The sequence below is a fragment of the Eleutherodactylus coqui genome, chromosome 3 (genome assembly GCF_035609145.1).
Source record: "Eleutherodactylus coqui strain aEleCoq1 chromosome 3, aEleCoq1.hap1, whole genome shotgun sequence".
Lineage (NCBI taxonomy): Eukaryota > Metazoa > Chordata > Amphibia > Anura > Eleutherodactylidae > Eleutherodactylus > Eleutherodactylus coqui.
In genome coordinates, this window is record NC_089839.1 from 125,042,691 (window position 1) to 125,060,217 (window position 17,527).

General features: G+C 48.4%; 1 protein-coding gene across 1 annotated transcript in view; it reads right to left on the reverse strand.

The window, feature by feature from the left end:
* The window catches only part of AHCTF1 (AT-hook containing transcription factor 1), a 220,573-nt gene extending 203,391 nt beyond the window's left edge, over positions 1–17,182 (reverse strand). The window contains 4 exon segments of the mRNA XM_066596053.1: positions 459–639; positions 722–975; positions 8,557–8,686; positions 17,061–17,182. Of these exon segments, the coding sequence (XP_066452150.1) occupies positions 459–639; positions 722–975; positions 8,557–8,677 (556 nt within the window). The 5' untranslated portion in view covers positions 8,678–8,686; positions 17,061–17,182.
* Between the last annotated feature and the right edge of the window lie 345 nt (positions 17,183–17,527).

Below are 17,527 nucleotides of genomic sequence, written 5' to 3' on the forward strand. Positions count from 1 at the left end.
CAGCCCCACCAATCATGTCATACAAAAGCCCCACCCCCACAGCTCCTAACCCAACCCAATTCCCAGCTTCACGAGTTAGCGTCCCCCCCCCCCCCCCCCACGTCTTTCAACAAGGGTCCCCTTTACTGCAAGTATGCAGTTTAATCTTAGTATAGAGAGTCTTACAATTCAGATTTATTGTTCAGCAGAGCCACTGACAAACTGGCACACTTCAAGGCTTTTGAAATTTTAGTAAATAAGCCCCTCGATATACTGTATGGCTCTAATAGTACCTGTAAAACCAGACCTACTCCTGTGTGCTCATCACCCAAACAGATTTGTCCACTACCGGAAAGATCATGATTACACAATGAATAGCCTACATTTCTGAATATCTTGAACTCACTAGATGCTGATTTACTAAGGATTTAATATTGTTAAAGCTTACTTTAAAACTTCTGAGTCAGACATAAAAATACCTGATGCTTCTAATTCATCTTGATTGGTAGATATATCGTCTAGACATAAATCAATAAGAAGGACATGTCCAACATCTGTAACCACAGCTGCAACACCAAAGAACCATCTTAGACTCTGGTGTAAATGATGGGTGCTTGCACTGGCTCCTCCATCACTTACTAAGGCTTCAACAGCAGTGACCTGAAAGCAAAAGAGAAGAAATCTAGCATCACAGAAAGGTTTCTAATCAAAGGACTATATAAACAAGTTTAGAAGCACATACTGATCCAGGAAGCACGACTGCTTTAACAACTTTTGAGATGCCAACATCATATAAGCAAAGAACACTGCCTTCTACTTCCACTAAAGCCACAAGTAGTCCGATCTTCTTCTGCCAAGAAAACTCTTTGACTGCCACAACATTAGGAGGCCTTTCCGTCACGGTGCTGAAACTGTAAGCGGAGAGTCTTTCACCCGTCACAGAGTTGGTTATCTCCAGTTGGGGTCCACATGCTAACCAGGCTAGCCCAGCTCTCCCTTGAAGAAAAAATAAATAAATAAAAAAAAGGATTTTAATCATTTACACTTATTAAAGCTAATCTTCATTGACCTGTTCCATAGTTCCTCACAATTCAGATGGGGCAGAGTAATGTACCTTGTGCATGGCCCAATAAAACGTTCAGATTCCTGCACAATTCAGTGTAAAAGCTGCCCCAACTGGATGACAAGAGGATTCATTTGCTTCTCGTTCGTCGTTCAGTTTCTGTATGATTGGCTGTGTAAACAGACAGGCATCTATGAACGACTGAGTGTTTATTGTGAAAGGAGGTGGAAGTCTAGGACAATCCCCGCCTGCTCCGCCTCCATTCACTGAACGATGCCCACTCCTGTGTAAAAGCACCCGAATGATTATTGCTAGGCCGAACTGTCGGACATCTGCACCAAACAAGTCATCCCATGTAAAAGGGCCCTTAGAGTAAACTACCGAACAATTCCAACAGGAGCGAGGACCCTGCTTGCTACGGACGGCTTCCATTGAAGTCAATCGAAGCAGTTAGTCCCGCGGCACTTCCGTAGTGCTCACAATCTGTGAGGAAACAGGGATCATACAAAAAGTTAATTTATTTTTATTTATTTATTTTTACAGTGGTCCAGACCTCTTAGGCCTCATGTCCACGGGCAAAAGAAGAATTAAAATCCGCAGCAGATTTTAGCTCTTCTCCTGCCTGCGGATCCGCATCCCATAGGGATGCATTGACCACCCGCGGGTAGATAAATACCCGCGGATGGTCAATAAAAGGGATTTAAAAAAAAAAAAAAAGGAGCATGAAAAAATCTGGACCATGCTCCATTTTCGTGCGGGTATCCCGCGGGGACGGCTCCCGCTGGCTTCTATTGAAGCCTATGGAAGCCGTCCGGATCCGCGGGAGACAAAAATCAGATTTTACTCACCCGCTCCGTTTCTTCTCTTCGCCGCGGCGCCATCTTCTCTCAGTCGCAGCCAGATCATTTTGCTTCGGGCCGGCGCATGCGCGGGGCACGTCACCGACGTCATCCTGAGCATCCGCTGGGCCGAAGAAAGAAGATCCGGCCGCGACGCAGAGAAGATGACGCGGCAGCGAAGGAAGGATCCGGAGCGTGTGAGAGGTGAGTTAATTCTGATTTATTCTTATTTTCAGCGCTCATGTCCGCGGGGCAGGAGGGACCCACTGCAGATTCTCCATGGAGAATCCGTAGCGGGCCTGATTTTCCCCGTGGACATGAGGCCTTAAACATTTAAAATAACTTTTTCACAAGACTACACTTTCCCATATTTCAAAGATGAATTTTTAAAAAAATTCCATTAGGGCCATTTCAGACAACCGTATATCGGCTCGGTTTTCACGCAGAGCCGATATACGGTGTCCTTGTCTGCAGGGGGAGGAGGATGGAAGAGCCAGGAGCAGGAACTGAGTTCCTGCCCCTTCCCTCGCTACTATTTGCAATAGGAGGGGGCGAGACGAGGGTGGAGCTAAGTATGGGCACTTAGCTACACCCCCATCCCGCCCCTCCCATTGCAAATAGTAGCGAGGGGCGGGGAAGGGGCGGGAGCTCAGTTCCTGCTCCTGGCTCTTCCATTCGCTCCCCCTGCACACAAGGACACCGTATATCGGCTCGGCATAAAAACCGAGCCAATATACGGTCGTCTAAATAAGCCCATAGGGTGGTTAACACATGAAATCAAGGAGATGGGGAAGTGTATGACAATTAAGGGGCACTGTGCCGCCTCCTCACCCCCACCCTCCCAAGTAGGCAAGCTAAATGGAACGGTGGTGCAATGCGCAACCATTCACTGTTTATTAAAATAAACCACCATTTCAGTTAGCCCCATGAAAATTAATGTAGAGGCAGTCACGCATGCATACCACAACTCCACCTACCTGTTTGACCAGAACTTATTTTCATGGGATGATCTCTTTAACCCCTTTCTGCCCCATGACATAAGGGTACGTCATGGGAGCGGGGTTCTTCCCGCAAAATGACGTACCCTTACGTCATAGGGATAGCGTGAGATCATAGCAGATCTCGCGCTATCCCGCTGCGGGAACCGGCTGTCACTAGTCATTATCCTGCACGGCAAAAAGCATTAAAAAAAATGCTAAAAAACTGAGGCAAAATGCGAATTTTTAGCATTTTGCCTCCCAAAAAACGCAATAAAAGTGATTAAAAAAGTGTACCCCAAAATGATACCAATAAAAACTACAGCTTGTCTCGCAAACAATAAGCCATCAGAGAGCTCTGTCCATGGAAAAGACAAGAATTATTCTTACCGTTAATTCCTTTTCCATGAGTCCATCATGACAGCACACATGGAGGTTGCTCCGCCTGTGATCCTTGGGACAGGAAGGAGTTCTTTAAAAAGCCACTTCCCACCGCTTGACTCCAGTGACTTCCAAATTATCACAACGGATACGAGGTCCAACAGTTTTTTTTATTAGCACTGAAAGACATTAATCGTATGTACAGAAATTATATACATCAATCAAGGGTAGGAAAGCATGTGCTGTCATGATAGACTCATGGAAAAGGAATTAACGGTAAGAATAATTCTTGTCTTTCCATAGCGTCCATCATGACAGCACACATGGAGGTATACCAAATCATAAGACCTTTTTTTCGAAGTAGTTGATTTCCGACTCTTGAATCAAGTATTAATCACCTTGTCGGAAATCCCGTTTCTTTAATCTCTGCCTCTCAGCAGCCACACCGTCAGTTTTAGCCAGCGGATTCTCTGGAACAAAACTGGGCCCTGGGACAGAAGATCCTCTCTGAGAGGTAGCGCTATCGGAGATTGTGTTGCCAACCAATTTAACATTGGATACCATGGTCTTTTTGGCCACACCGGGGCGATGAATATGACGGTGGTGTGACCGTGCGATTTTTTGCAGGCATCTGGCTATCAGCGGTAATGGAGGGAACGCATAAGCCAGGGGCATTTTCCATTCCTGGGATAGTGCATCTAAAAGCTAGTGGCTGGTCTGCTGGATCTAGGGAGAAGAAGTCCCGGCATTTTGCATTTTTTCTTGAGGCAAGCAGGTCCACTTGTGGTAGCCCCCACTGGTCCGTAAGTTGTCCGAATACTTCCGGGTTGAGGGACCAGTTTCCCGGATCCAGTCTTTTCCTGCTCAGGAAGTCCACCACCTGATTGAGTCCCTTTTAAATGGACCGCCGAGAGGGATGCGGAGTGGGTACTGGTGAACCTAGACCAGGATCCCTGCAAGGCTTCACCTGCCACTTGGGCTCCCCATCCTGTACCGCTGGCGTCCGTATTTATAGTGATGCACGGAGAGAGTGCCCACAGGACTCCTTTCCTCAGGTTTGATGCTGCCAACCACCAATCTAGGGATTTTTTTACCCATAGTGGTAGTTTGAATTTCTCCTCCAAGGACTCCTGAGAACGATCCCAGGTCGTCAACAATTTTTATTGTAAAGACCTGTAGTGAAACAGACCAAGGAATTGCCGGAAGACAGGACGTCATTAGGCCCAGGGTGTGCATGGTTTCCCTTACTGACACCTTTTTCCTTTTTGAAATTCCGTATCTCTTTCAAAATGTGGGAAACTTTTGATTCGGGTAAAAAGGACCAATTTTTATTTGAATCCAGGAGGATCCCCAGAAAACTCTTTTTGGTTTCTGGGACTAGGCTAGATTTTTCGTAATTAATGATCCAGCCCAGTTTTCTGAGTAGATGTAATGTCTCCTCTAACTGGGCCCTCATGGTTTTAGTGTCACTTGCGATCAGTAGAAGGTTGTCTAGATAAGGAACAATTTTGATATTGCGTTCCCGCAGGAACCTAACTGGTTCTGTCATGATTTTTGTGAACACTCTAGGGGCTGAGGAGATACCGAACGGTAGGCAGATAAATTGAAAATGTATGGTGTTATCCATATAAACTGAAAATCTTAAGAATTTTTGAAATGTCACATGGATGGGGGATGTGGAAATACGCATCTTTTAGGTCTATAGTACACATAACGTTACCCCGACCTATTAATGGGACCGTCAAGTGTATGGTTTCTATTTTAAACGTATGGTTATTTACATAAGCGTTCAATTTTTTGAGATTCAAAATAACTCTAAACTTGCCGTTCGGCTTTGGGACCAAAAATAAACGGGAATAATAACCCTGACCTTGTTCCGCTGCAGGGACAGGAATAACCGCTCCTATCTTAATCAAATTAAATACACCCTCCTTCAATCTTGCTTGGAGGTTGGGGGGGCTGCAGTGGTGTTATGCAGAAAATGTCAGGGGGATTCGAGTTCAGCCTGATTTTATAGCCTGAAGAGACTATCTCCAGAACCCAGGGGCTTTTTGAGATCTGCAGCCAATTTTCTGAGTACTGGAGAAGTCTACCCCCCACCGTAACTCTTTTATCTTGGGTCAGATCTGGAGGGAAACCCCGAAGTTCTCCCTCTACCCCCTTTCGGGTAGGACTACCTACCCGACTTCCCTTTCGGAGAGAGTATATTCCAAGAAAAAGCAAAGGGAATGGTTTTCTTGAGTAGATAATCCGTTGGGAAGCCTAGTTTTTTTATCTGCCGCCTTCTCCAAGATTTTGTCCAATGTTAGTCCGAAAAAGGTATTCGCCCATCAGAGGGATCGTGCATAACCTGGACTTGGACGTTTGGTCTCCTGCCCATGATCTGAGCCATATGGCCCGTCTGGCTGAAGTCCCTAGACCTGCACTTCTTGCAGCGAATCTCACGGACTCCCCCAAAGCGTCCGCTAAAAAGGCTGCCGCTTTTTTAATTAGGGGTAGGCATTTGAGGAGCTCTTCCCTAGGGGTTTTTAAATGTGGGTGGGAATCCAACTGATCGAGCCACAGGTGTAGGGATCTTGCCACCGATGTGGCTGCTATGTTGGTCTCTATGACCGTAGAGGCCGATTCCTATACGCCTTTCAGAAACCCCTCCATTTTACGCTCCATAGGATCTTTCAGTTGGGAGCAGTCCTCAAAGTGGAGCGCCGTCTTTTTTGTCAATTTCGCGACTGGAACGTCAACTTTGGGAATTACTCGCCATAGAGAGGCATCCTCTGCAGTAAAAGTGTCTCTCTCTGAAATCTTTTTGGATGATGGACCCCCGTTTGGGTTTGTGTCACTCATCCAAGATCATATTTCGCAGGTTTTCATTTACTGGGAAGCACTTCTTGTGGCGGGTTCTGAGGCCCCTTAAACATTTAATCCTGCACAGATCTGACCTGCGGCGTATCAGTGACCTCCATTACACTGCGGAGATTAGTTCCTCTAGGTCCAGATTTGAGAAAAAAATACTTTTTATCTCCTTCTGGCGTGGGGGTTGACACTGCCGATGAGTTGTCTGAAAACTCTCCCTCGGAATGTTCAGGTGAAGAGAGCCCATAAGTTACGGTGCGGGCCCTTTTCCGGGATGGCCCCGGCTGGGCGTCCAAGGTTTGCTCTTTTAGTGCCTGTACCTCTTCACGCACCATTTCCCGAATACCCTGTAATAGGTTATGGTGCTCGTCTTTAACTATTTTTGTAGCGCAGTCCGAGCATAAAAGAGTCTCTTGGCATTATTGTCCACTTTCTTTGCGCATAACGCAAACCTTTTGATCCTTTTTTTCTCCTGCTTAGTTTTTAATGCTTCCTCCTATAAGGAGAAGCCATTACTAATACCAGGTGTGAAAACTTCATTACTCACAACAAAGATGTCACCCATTTTTGTCCAAGTGGACTACTTACAGTTGGCACAATCTTATCCCCTTCAGCGCTATCCATATTGCTCAGCCTGGAAGGAAGAGACGCCTAGGACATGCAGAAGGATCATTCATTTTGAATTTGGCGCCTTTAAGCGCCCGCGCTATGTCTAACGTCATCCCGTCTGACATCATCGCGCACGAGGCGCCGCCCCATACCTGGAAGCCGGCCGCCGCTAGACGCCGGGGAGCAGGAGCGCAGAGCAGTCGCACCTGCCGCTCCCTCCCCACAGAAGATGCTGACCTCCGGATGGAGCGTGGAAGCTGCCTCCCCAGGCCGGATACTCCACGCCCTGGTGAGTAGCGCTCGCAGCCCCCCCCCCCCCCCCCCCCCAGCACAGAGAACTCCTCCTGTGTCCATTTGGGACAGGAAGGACCTCGTATCCGTTGTGATAATTGGAAGTCACTGGAGTCAAGCGGTGGGAGGTGGCTTTTTAAAGAGCTCCTTCTTCCTGTCCCAAGGATCACAGGCGGAGCAACCTCCATGTGTGCTGTCATGATGGACGCTATGGAAAATAAAAGTTATAGCACTTTGCATGCAGTGAGTTTAGAAAAGATTAATAATTTCCCAAAAAAGGGTTTTTATTGTGAAAAAGTGGAAAAACCTAAAAAAAAAACAACCAAAAACATAAGAATTTCAGTATTGTAACCGTACCGTCCCGCAGAAAAAATGTAGTGTGTCATTTATGCTACATAATTAACATTTTAAAAAAATCTATGGCAGAATTGTTGCGTTCTCTCCCCCTACGGTCATTTAAAAAAAAAAAAAAAAAGTTATACCATGTAGTCTATGTAACCAACAATGGTACCAATAAAAACTAAAGTTAGCCACGCAAAAAACAAGCCCTTATACGGCCGCATAGACGAAAAAAAATAAAAAAAGTTATGGCTTTTGAAAAATGAAATGAAGAGATGAAAAAATACCAAAAATTGTTTGACCCTCAACGCCAAAATAGGCCATGTCCTTAAGGGGTTAAGGCCTCCTGCACAAGGCGGTAGCCGCTGGTGCTCTGGAGTGACGCGGATCTCATGATACTTCCACAGTACTCACTGCCCAAGTGCCGCAGGACAGACAGCTTCGATTGACTTCAATGGAAGCTGGCCGTCCGTATCCCGCACAAATTTGCAGCATGCCAAGATTTATTCTCCGCAAATGGGGGGGGGGGGGGGGGGGAAAGCATTCCATCAAGCACAGGCATGACTTGTCAGGCACTTTGCCAAGACAGCCCTGGGGCTTTCAGATGTGGCCCAGCTTCCACGACACCTGCACGGCTCTCTGCGATCTCATCACAAGGTGGAGGGAGGTAGGGTGGGCACGAGGGTGCGGGACCCCTCAACATCGTTTGAGGGGATTTAAATGCCGCTCTCAGAATTGATTGCAGCATTAAAAGGGTTAACAGTATGATGTTGCTGCTGGTTGTCTGCTGTAAGGAACAGCCGGCGTCCACATTGTATGAAGAAAGATCGCCCCGCAATCTCTCATCATGTATAACGAGACGCTAAAGGACGTTAAAGTACGCCTTGCAGCCTTAGGCCACATGTCCATGGCCGTGACGGAATATCGCTATTCCGCCGCGGAGGAGCACTGCAAGGTCTCCGCGATGTGCCTATCTAATTAATAGGCTCACCACAAAGTCGCGGCATGCCGCAATTTTAATCACGCCATGATTCTCGGCTCGTGGATGTCAGGCTGCGCTTTCCATAGTTATCCTGTGGAAAGGATGTCATGCGAGCACCACGGGCGATTTATAAGATCATTTTTCCGCGATCACTAGCGCTGTCTTTTTGTTTATCCCCGTAGCGCAAAACTGCGGGCATATCCCGTTCCGTCCGTGGGCATGAGCCCTTAATAGGTTTCTTACCTGTAATAAACTTTGCACGCATGACAGATTCTAAGTTAATTTCGTCCTCCTGAAGAGCTGCTACTGTGGTTTCTGGAAACTGCAGCAAGCTGCTGGTTACTTGTGCAGCAAGATTTTGCATCTTAATTTCCTTTTAAACAAAAAAAAAAAAAAAAAGCAATGATCAATCAAGTTAAACCGAAAAGACAGAACCACATACTAGGAGAGCGTTCTAGCACACGTGTGTCACACATCATTTCTGGACTAAGAGAATGACCAGCTTATCCAAAGAGCACAGAGAAACACCGAGAATATAGAACATCCAACGAACACCACAGATGTATTTCATTCCAGGTATGCCCTCCCTGACTAGCATTAGGTACGTTCACATGCAGCCAGACCGCCACACGAGCAGGTCAGTTTTTCACACAGCCGCCATGTGGATTCCTGCTGCACGACGTGCGAGCCCCGCACGGAAATACAGCATACCGCGTTTTGTTTGCCACGCGTGCTTTTACGCGGACAAATCACGGCCGTCTGTCTAGGATTGCATTTTGTAATGCAATACTATGGCAGCTTCAATGGGCAGAAATTCTGCGGGAAATCCCGCTGCGGAATTTCCGCCCGTGTGCAGGTGGCCTTAGTCAGATCTCATCTGGAATACTTTGTCCAGTTCTGGGCGCCCCAATTTATGGTTCAAAATGTGTTTATTTGTTTTGTATACATGTATATAACGCATATAACACTAGAGGCCTACAATCCAGGCCGTCTTATAATAATGTATTGTCTTAAGATTGCAAACAATAAACTGATTAGCACTTCTTTGCGTTTGGTTCTTGAACTCCATCTTCTGTCATAAACTAGCTTATGCCTTACGAACCGTTTCTAACAATTAACAAAGTCAAATGCGAGGTGCAATGCCCCTTTAGAAGGGACTCAAGATGTAAAGGAAGAAAAGGAGAGTACTTAGAGTTTATAGCTAGTGTGGATTGAGTTAGGGAATGTGGAAGAGGGGAGGGGGGGGGGGGGGGGCGGGAGAAGGACCGACCTGGCTTGTCCTGCAAATCTTGTTCGCCCCGTCTGCTTTGTTACGTTGCATTTTATCTCTTGCACATAGCTCCTCCAGATAACCTATCCTATCTAGTGCTTCTAACCACATTAGTCTGGAGGGGGCCAGTGGGGTCTTCCATCTCCTTGGGATCTTCACTTGACGTGTCGCTAATATGAAAAATCTTAGCAGCGATTTTTTGGCCCTTGACAGGGACCCGGGGAACATCGACAGTAGTGCCACTTCCGGCGTCATTTGAATGGTCACCCTGCTAATCCAGGTGTACAAAGCTCCTATCTCCTGCCATAGGGGACAGATCGCTGGGCACGACCACCACAGATGGATATATGTGCCTCTCTCTAATTGGCATCTCCAGCATGAGTCCGAGTACTTGGGGTAGATTCTGGCGACTCTCTCTGCCGTCCTGTACCATCTAGTTAGTATCTTGTAATTCAGCTCCTGTATTCTGCTAGAGATACTTAATTTATGAGTGAGGATGAATGCCTTCCTCCAGTCCTCCTCCGATGGTTAGTGACCCAATTCCGCTGCCCATTCCCTCTCTAAGGCTATCCCACTTCTCCGAGTGTCCATCCCCACCAGAAAGTGGTATAGATTGGCCGTGCTTCCCTTCGTTGTTGGGTTGAAGGCGTATTGGCTTTCAAAGGGGGTAAGCTCTGCTCCTATTAGTGGAGCTCCTCCTAGTGATCTTACATAGTGGCATAGCTGGAGGTATTGATACCATGCTCCGGTCGGGGGCCCTTCTCCCTCTAGGATTTCCCTTAATGTTTTAGGACCGTCTTCCTTGATCAAGTCTCTCACCCTGGGGATGTCTTCTGTTTGACCCTTCATTAGTATATTGACCAACGGGGAGCCCTTAAGGAATGTCGGGATGTCCTTGTTGCCCACTAGCGGTGTCAGTGGGCCAGGCCTCCTTATCAGTCCTAACCCTGTGGCCCATCCCAACCACGCCGTGAATATCCCTTCTGTAAATGGTGCTAGTCCAATGTCTTTATATTTCCCGTTTCCCGGAATCCAGATCAGGCCCGCTACGCCACTGGGGACTGCGTCCTGCTCCATGATTACCCATCTTTTTTGAGACCTACCCCGAGTCAGTTCCAGTATCCGTCGGGTTAGCGTTGCTCTATAATATAATGAAATATTTGGTACCCCCATGCCCCCTTTCTCCTTGGGTCCGGTGAGGGCTCTCCAGTTTCGTCTAGGCCTCCCCGTGCCCCAGATAAATCGCATTACTATTTTCCTGACCTTGTTTAGAAATTTCCCAGGAAGTGATATTGGCAGAGTCTGTAACACGTACAAGAATCTGGGAAGCACATTCATCTTCACTGAACTGATCCTACCAAACCAGGAGAGGGGTGCTGTTCGCCACCTGTCCAGGTCTCTCTAATTTTACTAGAAGTGGTTGATAATTTTTTGGGAATAGATCCTCCAATTTCGGTGTGATGTTTATGCCTAGATACGCGATCCCTTTTTTCCATTTAAATGGAAAGGATGCCCTCAGGGCCCTCTCCTCCTCCTCAGGGACACTAACGTTTAGGATTTCTGATTTAGTTAAATTTACTTTAAAATTGGAGAGTCGGCCAAATTTCCTAAACTCTTCCAGCACACATTGGAGGGCCACTCTTGGGTTTGTCAGGTATATTAAAAGGTCATCTGCATATAGTGCAATTTTCTGTTCGTTTTTGGCTACCAGTGCCCCTCTGATGCTAGCATTGGCCCTGAGGGCGTTTGCCAGTGTCTCCATTACTAAGATATATAGAAAGGGAGACAGAGGACAGCCCTGTCTCTTGCCATTTCTTATTTGCACCTGCTGTGAGAGTCTGCCGTTTACTCGAATTCTCGCCGACGGATTGTTGTAAAGCGCCATTATCCATCCCAAAAATCTTGGGCCCAGTCCGATCTGCTTTAGTACTGCTTCCATAAATCCCCATTCTACTCTATTGAACGCTTTTTCGGCATCAACTGACAGCAGGCACAGTGGATCCTTTTGTTTAGGGGCCCTCGAGATCAGGGCTATGGTTCTTATGGTATTGTCTCCCGCTTCCCTCCCCGGCACAAAGCCCACCTGGTCCCCGTGTATCAGGTTTGGGATGTGGGTTTGTAGCCGGCCGGCTATTAATTTGGAGAATAGTTTAGTGTCGATGTTTAATAATGAGATCGGCCGGTAGTTTCCGCAACAGCCTGGGTCTTTACTAGGTTTGGGGAGGACTGTGATGATTGCTTATAACGCCTGTGCCGGGAAGGGACATGTCCTGGAGATCTTATTAAATGCTTCTAGCATCAGAGGGGCCAGGCGGTCCATGCATGTCTTATAGAAGCGAGGCGAGAAGCCATCAGGGCCTGGACTCTTTCCTATTTTCAAAGATTTTATAGCTTCCTTCAACTCTTGGAGAGTGAAGTCCTGATCTAGTGCGCGTGCCTCGTCGCTTGTAATGTGAGTGTGTGTATGCTCCGCTGCGTATGCGTTCCTATCTGCCCCTAGATTTCACTCAGGGTCCCCGGACGCGTTCCCAAGATTATATAGTTCCTGATAATACATGTGGAAGCTCTCCAAGATCTCTGTGCTACTATGAACTATCCCCTTCCCAGGTTTGTGCGTCTCAAATACGTAAGTCTGGGGTGCTCTGGGGTTAAGAGCTCTGGCCAGACCTTTACCGCTTTTATCTCCGAACTCGTAGTGCCATCCTTGAAATTTGTCCCGTTGGCATAACGACGCCTGATCTAGAACACGAAGAATCTTTATTTTAGTTGCCGAGATTTCTGCTGCGGTGTCGTCTGCAGGTGAGTTCTTATTGGTTGTCTCTAGTCTGTTTAGTTGGGATAATAGCCCTTCTAGATTAGCTGTCCTCAGTTTCTTAAGACGTGCCCCATGGGAGATAAAAATTCCCCTGAGGACACATTTAAGGACCTCCCATTTCAGGGGGGCAGACGTGGTGTCTGTGTCGTGGATGTCCATGAATGTGTCTATTGTCTGTTGTATATCCTGTAGGCAGACCTCGTCCTCTAGTAAGTTGTCGTTGAGTCTCCAGGTGGAGTTCGTGTCAAGTTTATGTCCCCGTGTCAGCGACCCCCAGACCGGAGCATGGTCGGACCAAATAAAGGAGCCTATATATGATGTAGGTGCTCTGTCTAGCAATTTGTGGGAAACAGAGGTAGTCCAATCTGTGGTAGCTATTATGAGCCAGGGAGTGGAAACTAAAGTCCCTCTCTCCTGGGTGTAATATCCTCCACAGATCCACTAGTCTGAGATTTGCTAATTCTAGTTGTATTCTGTGTAGTGCTGATGGGGAGATCCCCGACTTACCCCCAGAGGTGTCCCTGGTCGGATCCATGGTTAGATTGAAATCCCCTCCAAGGATGATGGAAGATCTGCCTGCAAAAGTCGCCAGAGCCCCCAGCACCCGGATCCCAAAACGCTTCTGCTCCTGATTCGGGAAATAAACATTTGCCAGCGTTATAATTTTGTTATCTACTTGGATTTTTAGGAATATGTATCTCCCATTTTTGTCTATTTCCGTTGCCAGTAGTTTGTGAGGTAGACGCTTATGAATCGCTATGGATGTGCCGCCAGCTTTTCTGACTGGGTGCGGGCTGTGGTACCATGTTGTATAGTGGCGATATTTACATTTGGGTATCTTTGTGTCTTGGAAGTGTGTCTCCTGAAAGAAGACTATCATGGTCCCCTTGCGGTGTAAGTGGTCCACGATCTGTCCCCTCTTGGAGGGCCCATTCATCCCCCTTGCATTATAGGTGCATAAAGTAATGTTAGCCATCAGGTTATATCGAGTGTGAGGCGCATGTTTGCGGCAGGTGAGGACAAGGCACGCAGGTCAGGGTTGGGCAAGAGGTAGGGCGCATAAGATGTATGCAGAGATAGGGCATTGCCCTGAAAGAGAGTTAAAGGATGAAGGCCCATAGAATGGACCTTGCGCAGTGTACAGGAACTGCGTTTGCAATCGGGGAGAACTACTTGTCAGCAAGTACCAGTATTTGCACGAAATGCGTTTGGTCGCCCCGTGTGAGGAACGCGGAAGCACCGGTCAGGACAGACATGGAGCCCCCACGTCCCCCCCACAGCACGACCCCTCTCGGGTTGCTACCGCCCCTTTTCTGGGGGTTTTGGATAAAAGCTCTTGAGGCACCGTTCAAAGAAACAGGAAGTATAACATCAACCGTTTTTAAGTTCTGTCCTGGGGTGAAATTATTGCTACTCCCAGCTCGGATGAAATTGACAGAGCGTGACCGACCGCTCACCACCGTCTGGCAGTCCCCCTACCACTACTCTCCCTGGGGGGGGGGGGGGGGGGGGGTCGTGTCTGGAAATAAAGTCATAGATAGAAAGTTCTATTTGTGTTCTCCATGGCGAATGTCGCCGGCCACTGGGGCACGAAAACCTTCTTGTGTCGAGCCGGAGAGGTTTCAAGTGTTTTGGGATGTTGTCATTTGTTTCTCCCGCTGGGCTCTGGGGCGCATAGTTTGCCATTGTTCCTGGGCTGTAGGGGCCAGGGCTGTGGGTGTCGTAGGCCAGTCAGGTAACGCCACCATTGGCAGCTGGAGGGTGCCCAGGAAGTTGGGCAGGTCGCCGGCCGACCGGAACACCGCCGACTTGCCTTCTTTACTGGCTGTTAGGGAAAAGAAGAACCCCCACCTGTAAGGGATCCCCTTGGCCTTCAAGATTGTCAGCAGGGGTCTCAGTGCTCCTCTTAGTCGTAGTGTATGGCGGGCCAGGTCCTGAAGGAGGATTATCGGTCTGCCTTTGTAATTTAAGTCCCCTTTCTCTCTGGCCTTCCGTAGGATCACATCCTTATCTTTGAAAAAGTGAACTCTGCATACGACGTCCCTAGGTCTGTTAGGGTCAGTGGCTCTGGGTCCAAGTGCCCTGTGTATTCGGTCAATTTCGATGGGGTCCTCTGCTTTGCGGTTCAGTAGTTGTTGGAAGAAGGACTGCGCCCATGAATCTAGGTGCTGGCTCTCTACTTCCTCTGGTAGGCCCCTTATCCTCAAGTTATTTCGTCTATTTCTATTTTCTAGGTCATCTAGGTGCAATAACGATGCCTGAGATCTGGTCGGCCTAAGCTTGAATCGCTTGCCTGTGAGTCTCTAGAATGGCCGCCGTACCCTCTTGAGTCTCCTCTATTTGTAGTATGCGATGACCTAGATGCTGCACATCTTGATGTATACTTTCTATCGCTTTTCTGTTGGAAGTCTCCAGCCTCTGGAAAAATTTGTCTAGCTCGTTTTTGGTGGGAATGTCCATGATACGTTTTTTCCATGCCTCCTCGCTGCTTTTCTCTGGGGTGTCTCTGACCTCCCTGCGTGTTGGGCTGCTGGCTGTGCTGGATGCCTGTGAAAGGGGCCAGGGAGGGCTGCTTCCCCTGTCTGCTGTGGGTGACTGTTCCATGTACAGTGCTGGGCTGTGCTGCATGTATGTGCTGCTGCTTTGGTTACTCACTGTGCCCTCCGTAGCACTGGCTTCCTCCTGCTGTCCCCGGTTCTCTCTGTGAGGCTGAGGGCTTCTATCCTCCGACCTTCTGTCCTTGTGGGACAGATCCTGGCTGTCTGCTCTCTCCTCCTTTCCTCCAGCACGCCGATTGGGCTCTGCTGCATCTCGGCGCTCATGTGACCTTAGCCCCGTGGGAGTCGGCGCCATCTTGCTTCTATCACCGGCTTCTCCCCCGCTGCCGAGGAATCGCTCCAGTGTGTTTCTTCTGCCTGCCGGCGTGCAGGACTGTGAGCGCGCAGCTTCCTTCTCCCCATGAGATGTCGGGTTGTTGTTTTAAAATGCTCCGTGGTGCCTCAGAGCGATGTATTAGGTAAGGGACGCGGGAGCTCGCTTAGGAAGCGACTTATCCCGCCATCTGCTAGCCACGCCTCTCCCCCAATTTAAAAAAAGACTGACAAACTGGAGCAAGTTCAGAGAAGAGTTATCAAGATAGTGAGCGCTCTGCAAATCATGTGACATGAAGAACGGTTAAAGGATCTGGGAATGTTGAGCTTGCAAAAAAGAAGGCTGAGAGAAGACTTAATAGCGGTCTATAAATATCTGAAGGGCTGTCACAGTGCAGAGGGATCAGCTCTATTCTCATTTGCACAAGGAAAGACTAGAAGCAATGGGATAAAACTGAAAGGGACACAAATTAGATATTAGAAAAAAAAGCGAGGGTGATCAATGAGTGGAACAGGTTACCACAGGAGGTGCGGAGTTCTCCATCAATGGAAGTGTTCAAACAAAGGCTGGACAAATATCTGTCTGGGATGATTTAGTGAATCCTGCACCGAGCAGGGGGTCGGACCTGATGACCCTGGAGGTTCTTTTTAACTACCGTTGTATGATGTGACTGGCATTGTGCACATATAGCCAGCCCAAGAGAGCCTTTCCCAGCAGGTAAGTCAGTGCAGAACCTTCTACTAGTTTTGTATTATGCCAAGGCTTACATGCTGACTTGATGGCAAAGGATCACCTAGGCTGGGTGTGTACAATGCTAGTTGCATCAGTTCACTTCTAAGGGTTCATCCACGCCCAGCAGAATTGGCACAAATTTTTTGCAGTCTAAAATCCGCACCCAATTCAAGTGAAATTCCACATCAAAAGCTGTACCATTAGAACGAATTTTGATGCAAATCCACAGTAGAATTCAATTAAAAGGATGAAATCTGCTGCAGATTCACATCATAAACTGCCCCAGTTGAGATTTTGATGCGGATTTGCTCCAAATACCGATATGTGTTAATATACCGTTCCCAAAACGACTAATGTGAAAGCAGGCTGGCCATCACTGATGTGTGAGCTCTGGCCCAGATAACAAATGCGGGGCCTGGTGGCCACCGTCCCCAGTCACATTGGCGCAGGGTTTCCTTTGAGATGCTACATAAGTGGCTCCAAAATGGCCATTTTTTTGCAGTTTCCTCGGCGGTGCCCACTGGCGCACCACTGCTGGCTGGGCATGATATGTGGCTCCCAGCAGCTTTAGAGGCTGTCTACAACCCGTCCGTCCGACACCTCCCCAACAACAGGGTCCAGGAGCCCTGGCAAGCCCACTAAGCTCTAATCGCTCCGATTGAGGGGTGCCCTCACATAAGAACGGGGGTACTAAAGGAGAACTACATTCACTGCAGTACGCTGCTACGCTACCTCCGGCATTCCAATGTAAGTGACTAGAGCGCGCAAGTGACTAATCCCCGCCGCCCCCCTCAGGGCGACTGCTGACTGAGCACTGGGGATATTGGCGCTGGGCTGTGTCACGTGACGCCTTGCAACTGAGGGCAGGAAATGCTGGTCCGCGGAAGGCGTCCCTTACGACAGGCCGGCCGCACAGCTGGGCCCCTTGCGGGCCTGACAGCGCATCTCCACCAGCGGCAGGCGGAGCTATTCGTCTGGAGAGCTGTTCAGACAGCCCGGTGGGAACACACGGGATCCCCCGGGAACTTCTCCACGGCTCACCAAGTACCGTCTGCTCACCGGGAGGACTCCTCAGCGTCAGCGCTTCTATCTCCGAGGTCACGCCGCCAGCAGGCCTGTTACACACACCGGACCATCGCGGCCACCATCTCTGTTTCACAAACTCTGCCTCTTCCGGTTCCTTCGCACGATGTCACGGCAAACCTTGACCGCAGAGCATGACGGTGCATGAACAGGGCGTGTACTCCAAACTGTTGTCTGATTGGCTCGATTACCTTTGTGGGCGGTCTTATACTGCGGTAACGTGAGACCATGTGTAGTCACGCTAACATACGTTGCTCAAATCCACATATCGGTGGGACTTTGTAGTTCGAAACTAGTCGGTGAGCTCGGAGTGTTGTGCGGCTTGTAGGCGCCGACCTACTGCGAGCGGCTCACAAAGGCTTCTGCGTGTTACAGGCTCTTTGCTTTCAAGCATAGCGCTACCCTTGTCCTTGGGGTCTCGCAACCAAACTCCATTGAAGTAA